The sequence below is a fragment of the Dipodomys ordii genome, unplaced genomic scaffold, assembly GCF_000151885.1.
Source record: "Dipodomys ordii isolate 6190 unplaced genomic scaffold, Dord_2.0 Scaffold131, whole genome shotgun sequence".
Lineage (NCBI taxonomy): Eukaryota > Metazoa > Chordata > Mammalia > Rodentia > Heteromyidae > Dipodomys > Dipodomys ordii.
This window is the reverse complement of record NW_012267347.1, coordinates 1,921,159-1,930,883: the sequence shown is the minus strand read 5'-3', so window position 1 is coordinate 1,930,883 and position 9,725 is coordinate 1,921,159. Positions and strand designations below refer to the sequence as shown.

The 9,725-nt window shown below is 46.4% G+C and overlaps 1 protein-coding gene across 1 annotated transcript; it reads right to left on the bottom strand.

The window, feature by feature from the left end:
- Window positions 1-6,079: 6,079 nt before the first annotated feature.
- Window positions 6,080-8,427, bottom strand: Slamf9 (SLAM family member 9). Its single transcript, XM_013030496.1, is given in 6 exon segments — window positions 6,080-6,294; window positions 6,667-6,918; window positions 7,631-7,780; window positions 7,783-7,887; window positions 7,890-7,966; window positions 8,387-8,427. Coding segments are annotated over 6 exon segments (840 nt in total).
- Window positions 8,428-9,725: the final 1,298 nt, after the last annotated feature.

The window sequence follows — 9,725 nt, the reverse complement described above, 5'->3', positions numbered from 1 at the left end:
ATCTTCCATGGCCCGCCAGTCAGCTCTCCCATACTCCCCCTACAACCCTTCTATCAAACCAAATGGAACCCCCCCCCCATTCTCTTTTGGCTCTGTTTGCCACGATTCTTGTAACTCAGGCAGCCCCATAATTAGCCCACTTTCCTTAGGACCTTTCCAACTATACTGGCCCCCATCATTTCCCTCCTTTCTAGTCTCCCCGTCCAGCAGTCCCTAATCCACATAGCACTCCATCTCAGCCATGCCTCCATCACAGTCCCTCCAAAATTCCAGCTTCTCACACCTGATCTGTCTCCAGCTGTAGCAGGTTCTCTGCGCTTCAGAGAACTCCCCACAGGTCTCCTCCCCATTCTCTGCTCCCAGGATTTCCCCCTCCCTGGGATTCTCCTGGCTCAGCCCAAACCACACTTCTGAGACTCTACCCAACCATTCCCTTCTCCCTCGCCATCTCCAGCCCCTGGAACTCCTCCTTGCTGGCGGAACCCACTAAAAACTCCCCCATCTTACCTCCAGAACTCTTCCAGTTCCCGGGGAACCCCATCCACCCACCAAGAATGCCACTCCACTGCCTAGAACTCCCTTCGTCCTGCTCGCTCCAAGAATTCCACTACTCTCCAGAGCTCCCCGGCTCCTCCCGGGCCCCCCACAACTCCACACGGCTGCCCGTGCCCCCCGCCGGCACCCCATTTCTATCCCCCCCCAGAACGCCCCCACCCTCACCTGCTCCGCACCGCTCGGGCTCCGCTCTCGCAGCCACACAATAGGGGGCGGACCTGCCTCCCCGCCTCGGATGCCCCGAGCGCCTCCCGTCGCCCTGGAGACCGCCAATTCCCCCACCCCCCCTTTCCGAGGCGACCAATCGGAAACGAGAGAGGCCTGGCGAGGCGGGCAGGACCCCTGGGCCGCCTGGGAGTTGTAGTTTCGAGGAGAAGGACTCAGCTGCACGTGGGCTCAGGTCGCCCCCTCGTGGAGCTCTTCAGCTTGGGAAGGCGGGCCGCGGTTTCCCACTGCGAGCCGGAGGGGCTTACGGGGTCAGTCCCGTGCACGGGCTACCGGAGCCCGCCGCTGTGCAGCCTCCGGGCAGGCATCCCACCTGCGACCCCCGCCCTTCTCGGAAATACAGGACTGGGTTGAAATCTGAGCCCCGGGCTGGCGCACCCGGGGAGAGCGCGACTCCCCACCCCCTCCCTCCCTCCACCCAGACCTGGGCTCATCCATCCGATCTCCTCTTCCCCGGTCCCCATCCCCAACTCCACCCATTTCCTCTCTCGCCAGACTGGAAATACCTGTCTGTGCTGGCTAGCTCCCAGATCTTGCCTAGGCGCCTCCCTAGCGTGCACCTGGCGCAGGCTGCTTTCTGAGTTTGGGGGTGCCTAATAGATTCCCAGGCTACTATAGTAGCAGGAAGGAACAAGAGAAGCAGGCCCGGAGGGCAGAAATGACAGGCTTCCAAACAACAGAGATGAAAAGGGAGCACGAAATAACTAATGCTTCACTGGAGCCCAGCAGGGCGCCACACCTTGGGCTAGATACTTTGTAAATCTCCTATAACCCTCACAGACTTTCCGTGAAGGGTACGTTCATTTGTCTAATGAGAAAACAAAGACCCGACGAGCTGAAGTCACTTGCTGAGATTTCCAGCCGAGGAACAGGCAGAGCGCATTCAAATTCAAACTGGACTTGAAACTTACTACCTTGGAGACTTCACTCTCTGGTGACAAGATACTTTGTGTAGCTACTCCTCAGGGATTTGTACTTCCTCAGCTTGACCCGACTCGAGATGCAGGTCTGTTATTTGCCGTCCCCCCATACCTTTCAGTAATTGTTGCCTGTGTAACTACTACTTCCCATTCATTGAGTTCCAATGGAATCATCTCACCCCAGTCCAAATACCTACCACTCAGACACCAAGTATCTGATTCATGGAATCACGGTGACAAGGTCATGAAGGATTGACCCTGAAAGATGCATATAAACACTGCTGTGCAAGATAAACCTTGCCAAATCTTCGCTCCAAGTGGACACACAACCTTATCTGATCATGTCTTGGGCCAGGAAGTACAGCATTTCTTTGGTGGTCATTGCATCTTTTGAATAACTACTGGAGAAATCTTCTAGGTGCAAACGGATGGGGTTTTGTTTGTTTTGCTTTTTGACACTGACAAAAGTAGAAGAGGTCCTTGGGATCTCCCACCACACTTCCAGCAAAGCCAAAAAAGGGGAGGGGCTTTTCAGTATAATTGGTTGCTCTAACAATTGACAAAACCCTAAAGACATCATGTTAGTGGACACACACACAGCCTCGAAGCCTCATTGAGTTCTTAGCTCCTTGCTAGCCAGCAGAAGAACTGGCCTCACATCTGATCCAAATCTTTCATTCTTGCCATCTCTAGTAGTTTTGGGAAAATAAGACAATCTCATTTGGGGAGATTTAAAATGATTTTCAAGTAGAGCACCAGCATCAATGGCTCATACCTGTAATCCTAACTACTTAGGTGGTTGAGATCTGAGGATTAAGGTTTGAAGCCAGTCCAGGCAGGTAAGCCCTAAATTCAAGCCCACTGCTGCCACATTCACACACACACACACACACACACACACACACACACAAGTGTATGATAAATACATGGTTTTCAATTTTTAAAGGCTTATGACATATTCATGCTTTTCTAGAAGCATGCTCATCTTCTTCTGATTAAAAACATAACATAGTTTTTTAAGAAAAAGATCCTAGATCTATCACTTATTCCCTTACTACCCCAGAAATGAAAGTTGATAATGAGAACAATGATCATCAAAGTTCAAAATGAAGCTTTTAGACTTTAGTTTGTCCTAAACAAGCTCGTCCTTGATCTAGTCATTAACATTCTCTGGGAAAGTTTATTCAGCCAACTAAGATTTTTACTATAGTAACAGCTTGCCTGTGTATTTTCAACTTGCTGACAAAAATATCAGAAAAACCCAGGATTCCAGGGACTTTGTTGACAACATGCCCTTGAGCACTGGTCCCCTTAAACATTCTAGGAAAAAAAATAGGGTTTCTTATTATTGTTATTAACTGTTTGTGTGTTTTGTCCTAGTGAGATATGAAGCCCCATAGGGCTGTGGATCTTACCCTCAACTCCCACACCCAAGTCTAATGAAAAAGCTCCTGCCTAGGTCTCCATTCATCTGTCCCTTATTCACAGTATGTAATTCTGTGAGTTGCTCTGTCTCTTCGCACTTACCTTCTGTCCGATTAGAAAGCCTTTCTCTCCTTTCCCTGGATTCACTACTGATCACCAAGAGAAATTATATTGCTTCATTTCCTCAAGGACACCTCTCCATTTACCATGCTGCATTTCCACCATAGGTCTTGCCACACCTTGCAATCATGTCTTTACACACTGCATGAGTTCCTTGATGGCAGGGTTCTGCCTCTTACTGTGAGCCCAATACATGACATTTATTATGTGATTAAATATTATGTCCTTCCACCTATTTCAAACGATGAGGAAGAGCAAACAGTAACAGGCTGGAAGACTGAATCAAGAAGCCTGGACCTCTCGGAGTTTCTAGTCAACCTTTGAAACTTCACTTTTCCAGGAGTTCTGACCTGTTTTGGAACCTCAGCCTTTGTCTTTTCTGAGCTTGAATATGAGAAGAGACTTTGCCAACTCCAGGAAAATCTTTGACAAGACTTACAGGGACCATTACTTATGTCTGTGTGCCAGATTCTGTAATAGAGGCAAAATGGGGGTGAATTTCTGTGTGCAAGATGAATGGACACCTAGTGGTTTTCTGTTTTTGTAGTGCTGGGGTTAGAAGGCAGTGTCTTACACTTCTCCGGGTGGTTTTGTTTTTGTTTTTGTTTTATTCCCTACATAGCCCCAAGACCTGAAGTAATGCCTCTGAAAAATGTTATTAAGATCAGAGGTTGTGTCTGTGCAGATACTGCTCAGAACCTAAGGGAGGCACAGAGAAACATCCTCAAGCCAAGGACTGCCTTCCACCGGGACAAGAGCTCTGGCCCTTAGAGAACAGTCTTAGGAACTCTCACCAGACTCTATACAAGCCCAAGGGCCACAATCTCCTTCATAAAAACATAGAGACAGCCTGAGTCTTAGCTTCAGACTCCACCCCATACTGCTTTCAGAGCCTCTCCCTGCATTGTTCCAAGATCCAATGCACATGGCCTACTTTCCTAAAAGCTGGGTGTCTTTGGTCTCCATGGTTCCCTAGTGTCTTCCCGCACCCTTCACAGAGTTCATATTCTTGTTCTTGGGAAGACACTCTGGAAGTCAGCATTCTGTCCTTCACATATGAGAAGGGGAGAAGAGTCCCAGAGGAAAGTCAGCTATGTCTCCTGTCACATGGTCCTCTACCTGTCAGATTTCACTTCTGAAGTTCTCCAGGGCTCCCTGACTAACCCTCTTGGGTGAAAGCCAACACACTTGCTTAGACATGTCTGTAAGAACTCCAAGTATCTGTACCTACACCTCCCTCAAGCGTATATTCCTTGTGGAAATGGACTGTGGCTCAATCGATGTTAAATGAATGTAGTGTCCTAGGCCAGAGGCAAGTGACCCAGCAAAGCCCAGGGCTTCTGACATCTCACCCAGCTCCCTTCCTACCCCATCCTGTGCCACTTCTCCAGAATCACTTACTGCCTGCACTTAAGTGTCCTCCAGTTCTCTCTCTGGCAGTTATACAAGAAAAATTCAAAAGAGCAATTGATAGACACAGGAAGCAGCACAGCAGCCCTCAAGGAGAAATTCAGGCTAGTCACAGGACTAGGGAAAGACCAAGAGTATACACATAAGAACCTTGGCCAGAGAGTGAAGAGTGGGTATTAATCCCAGTCAAGATCCTAGAGAAAAGACACAAGACATGGAAATCTACAGGGAAGAAACAAACACACAGGATAACAATGCCAGCGACAAAAAGAAGTTAAGGGTTCTGATCCTGGAAATTGTCATTGCTTTGAAGTAGTCACCAGAGGCCTAGAGCAACTGGCATGAGGAAGACAATTGTGGTCACAATGTTCAACTCTGGTCCAGAATAAGATCAAACAAGGGTCCTTCACCTTCTCTGTGGGGCAGAATACTTTAGTAAATTTATCTACCAGGATGAAATGGAGGCAAAAGAGTTAAAGAAACTTAACAAGTACAATACCACTTCGTGTCTATTCTAAGGACTGGAAACGGTCCATTTAGGAAGCTAACTGAGGTTTCAGTTAGGTTAAAAGAACTCTGTCTAATTTAAAGCATATATGATTTATACTGATAGAGTACTGGGTGGGCCTAGTAAAAAGCAAACACCTCATTCTGAGGGAGTCTTTGGGCTTACTTTCTTCCCCAAAGATGGGCCCGAAGAAAAAATAAAACAACAACAATAACAACAAGCCACTGGAAGTGTTAATGTGGCTCAAAGTGGTAGAATACTAGCCTTGAGCAAAAGAGCTCAGGGACAGTGCAGAGGCCCTGAGTTCAAACCCCATGACTCACACACACACACACACACACACACACACACACACACACCCATCATTGTATACTTACCAGCCATGTACCAGTGGCTCACACCTATAATCCTAGCCACTCAGAAGGCTGGGAACTGAGGATTGTGATTTGAAACCAACTGTGGCAGAAAAGTCCCTGTGAGACTCTTATTTTCAATTAACCACTCAAAAATTGGAAGTGGAGTGAAAAAGTCTCCACGAGACTCTTATCTCCAATTAACTACTCGAAAATCGGAAGTGGAGCTGTGGCTCAAAGTGGTAAAGCACTAGCCTTGAGCAGACGAGCTCAGGGACAGTGCCCAGTCTGAGTTCAAGCCCTGAACTGACAAAAACAAAAAACAAAACAACAACAACAAAAAACCCCACCTGTTCTTGGAGAAATGTTCAGTGTCCAGAGTGGAAAGTAAAGGTGGGGAGAAAATTTACCCATCTTCCAGCAAGGACAGAAAGAGTAGGCATATCTCCTCTGAGGAGCAGATACTCAACTTGACTTTATTGCCATGCTTTTAGGAAGATGGCCCTTCGCAGCCCTGGTTACCCCCTTTGTTGGATTCCCTTGGAGCTGAGAAAACACCAAGCCTAGGACAAAGGACCCCAGGAGGCAGTCAGGCCAGGCTGGGAATAGGCTTCTTCTTCCAGTTTCATTCTGTTTCTTTTGATTTTCCTTATTCTTATCTTTGCACATTTTTTCTGGACCCAAAGAGCGCAGAGCGTTGTGACTAGGAGCAGGAGGAGGAGCAATCCCTTGGCTAGGAAACAGAAAGCCATTGAAGACTTTTCAGGATATCCAGAATCTAGGATAAAAGAAGGAAAGGGTAAAGGTCTCATGAGAGGAACTGGCAAGTTAAGATTAAGAACTCCTACCTCAAATTCCAGAGAGGAGGTCTCAGGTTCATAATCGGTGGATATCCCTTTGCATATGTCTCTAGACATACATGTTATAACCCACTCAAGAGACAAGACCTTTGAAAGTTGGGAGAATTAGACACCAGAAGGTGATTACCACCCCCCCCACCCCCACCCATCTAGATTTCAACCCTCTTGGAATAGGGCTAGGCTATGGAGTACATGTACTCTTTAGAAGACTTGGGGTTGGAAGAAAGAGAGTATGTGTGTCTGGCAGGAGTTTTGCACAAGCTTGGGGATTGTCTTTAGGGTGCTGCTACCTGCACAGAAGAGCCCAGAAGGGATGGAATGGGAACTGATGTTGCTGATGGGGTTGCTGGCCCTGCATGTATAGGAAAGAGCATTTTCACCAGGACTCCAGGATGTGTTGAGGACCAGGCCTTCCTGCACCATAGCACTGCTGTCCCCTGATGAGAGCCAGCTGTAGGTCACATCCATGCCCGCTGTCTCTACAGAACATGTCAGGAACACATCACAGTGATCTTCCCCAGAGATCTCAATATTCACAGTGACTCAAGGCTACAACAGTCATCCTAGGTGAGAGGAAAACCCAATGACCCACTGAACAGTGGTGACACCTGTTTTTCAAACCTCTAAACTCTGGAGTACTGAAGAACTGATCCTCCTTTGACAGCCCCTTCACCCAAACAACAAATAAGCGACCACCCAAAAAATCAACCATCATAAAACTTCTTGTTTCTGGATGGCCACAGCAACAACTGCTAAGGTGGAAAACAGAGCTGTTGATAGCTTCCATTTCTTCTTCTGCTTGTTCTTCCTTACTTTCATATACCTCCTTCAGAGCCCTCTTGGGCCTCATTGATCACACAAAATATTATCACTATTCCCAAGCCATTTATCAGTAAGATTCAACATGACAGGTTGGGCTTTAGTTGAAGAAAGATCCAGATTAGTAGTCCTCAAATTATACAGGGTAATAAAAGGCTCAATAAATGTTCATTCTTTCTCCCTGAGAGAGAAAGGCCCCTTAGAGGGTCTTTACAAAAAGCCTCTCATCCTTCTCACTGCATTTGGGACCCTCCGTGGCACTTGCTCCAACTTACCTATCTGTTGCTGTAGCTCAGATACTAGGGCTGAGGCATGCTGGAGGCAGTCTGCCTTCTACTCCTGGCTTCTCAAAGCCTAACCCCTCCTCCATGGCATAAGCAAGCCCATGAGAACCAGGAGGGTGGGGGATGGGGGAAAGGAGTCAAATTAACTCACGATAGACATGTAGATTATAATGTTGTATGATAGAGAATGAGGACATCCTCAGGTTGACGTGAGCTTGATAAAGTCCTGAGTCCTCCCAGGCCAGATTGCTAATATAAAGAGAGTAGATGGGCTCCAAAAAGCTCACTCAGCCCTGGTAGGAGGGTCCATCACCAAGATGGACGCTGGCTGACCTTTGTTCCCTGGCGTCACTATACTGATGCTTTTCTGTGAGGACCAGATGATGCTCTCAACTTCTTCACTTCTCCCAGAGGGAAGCTAATTGACTCCTGAAGGACTGCAACTACTTCCTCAGGATCAGCACCATCTCCAGAGAATGCTTTGGCTGCAAATGTAGGTAGAAAAGAGGTAGAAATAACACAGCTAGTGTCTTCTAGGTGCTGAACCCGATATCAGAAACTGCATCTATCACTATGGAGCAGCTTCTATGACCTACACACTAGATCTTGTCCTAAAGTTGCCTCTTCTGATGTTAGATTCCCATTATCCCTGAGTTGAGCACCTGCCAGGGGTCACTCTCATCTGTCTCTTCACTCTCTAACTTTTTTCTTTCTCTTTTGCCATCTTGATTCTGCTCTCCCTTCCTTATCCCCAGACATTCTTCTTGCTTGAGCCTTCCCTGATGCCACTCTGTTCCTTGTCCAGGAAGGCTGACATTTCCAAAGGAAGGATCTCACTGGATCAATGACTATCAGACAGGAAAACTGGAGGGGAAGGAGACAGCACTATGCAGGTAGCCATTCATCTTCTGGGAGCAGCAGGAGGAGCAGCCATGGAAAGGCTTCCATGTCAGCAACTGTGGCCCAGTCCCAGGGTAACTTGGTCCATACTCCAGGCTATAGAGAAGACAAGCTGTTAAGAGACTGAGAGACTGAGACACTGATTGGCAGGAACCAGAGAGGAAAATAGTTACCAACCCAACTTCCTCCATCCCCACTAAGCCTCTCCCATCCCTCATGGAGGGAGCTACTGCTCTAGCCTGATGTCAAGATGGTTTATCACACTGACTCATGGAGCCCATCCACCAAACTCAGCTCAAATCCCTCTGTTTGATAAAGTCTTTATAGATGTCCTGTTCTTTCTATGCCTAGACCCTCATATATGTAGCACATGCCCTGAATTCTCCCTAGCCTATTGTTTGGCAATCTGCATACTGTGTCCCAGCTCTCTTGGTGGTTCCTATATTGAGTGTGGTCATTTGATCCTATACACATCTTTATCTCCCCAGATATAGTTCATTTTTTTCTATTTCTCATGATTGCTGGATACATGTTCACATTCAATTGATATCTTTAGACCAGATCAAAGATATTTTTCTCTTTAAGCTAAATTATGTTTCCAAATGAGATCCTATTCAGAAGGGGGAAAAATCACCCTATTTAAAATATTTAGAGCTAGGCACAGGTGACTCTTGAGTCCTTGCTATGTAAAAGGCTGGGATCTGATGATCACAGTTGAAGCCAACTTTATCTCCAATTAATCACCAAAAGGCCAAAAGCCGAATGTGGCTCAAGTGGCAGGCAGAGCTCCAGCCCTGAGCATGTGACAAAAGCTAAGGGACAGAACCCAGCCATTCCATTCAAGCCTCAGTACTGGCACTAAATTAACTAATTAATAATTCATTAATTCATTAAAGTAAAATATTTTGACCAGAATTTATCTAGGTTATCAATATTAGAGAAAGATGTTAAGTCACTCAGATCATTGTTTGTCAAAGCTGTGTAAAATCAGATTCAGGAAGAGATCATGGAGAAGCAGAAACGACTTCCTGAAAAAGAAAAGAAGGAGCCCTCATACACTGTGGGTGGAACTAAAAATTAGTCCAGTCATTATGAGAGTCAGTAAAGAGGTGCTTCAAAAACTTCAAACAGAACTATAATCTAACTATACCACTATTGGGTATGCATCCAAAGGAATCAATAAGTTTACTATAGAGACACTGTGTACCCATATTTATTGTAGCACTATTCACTATGGCTGTGCCCTGCCTATGGGCTCAGCTATGTGGCCCATCAAAGGATGAATGGATAAAGAAAATGAAGTATATATGGCATATATTTATATGATATATGCACATATTATTTAG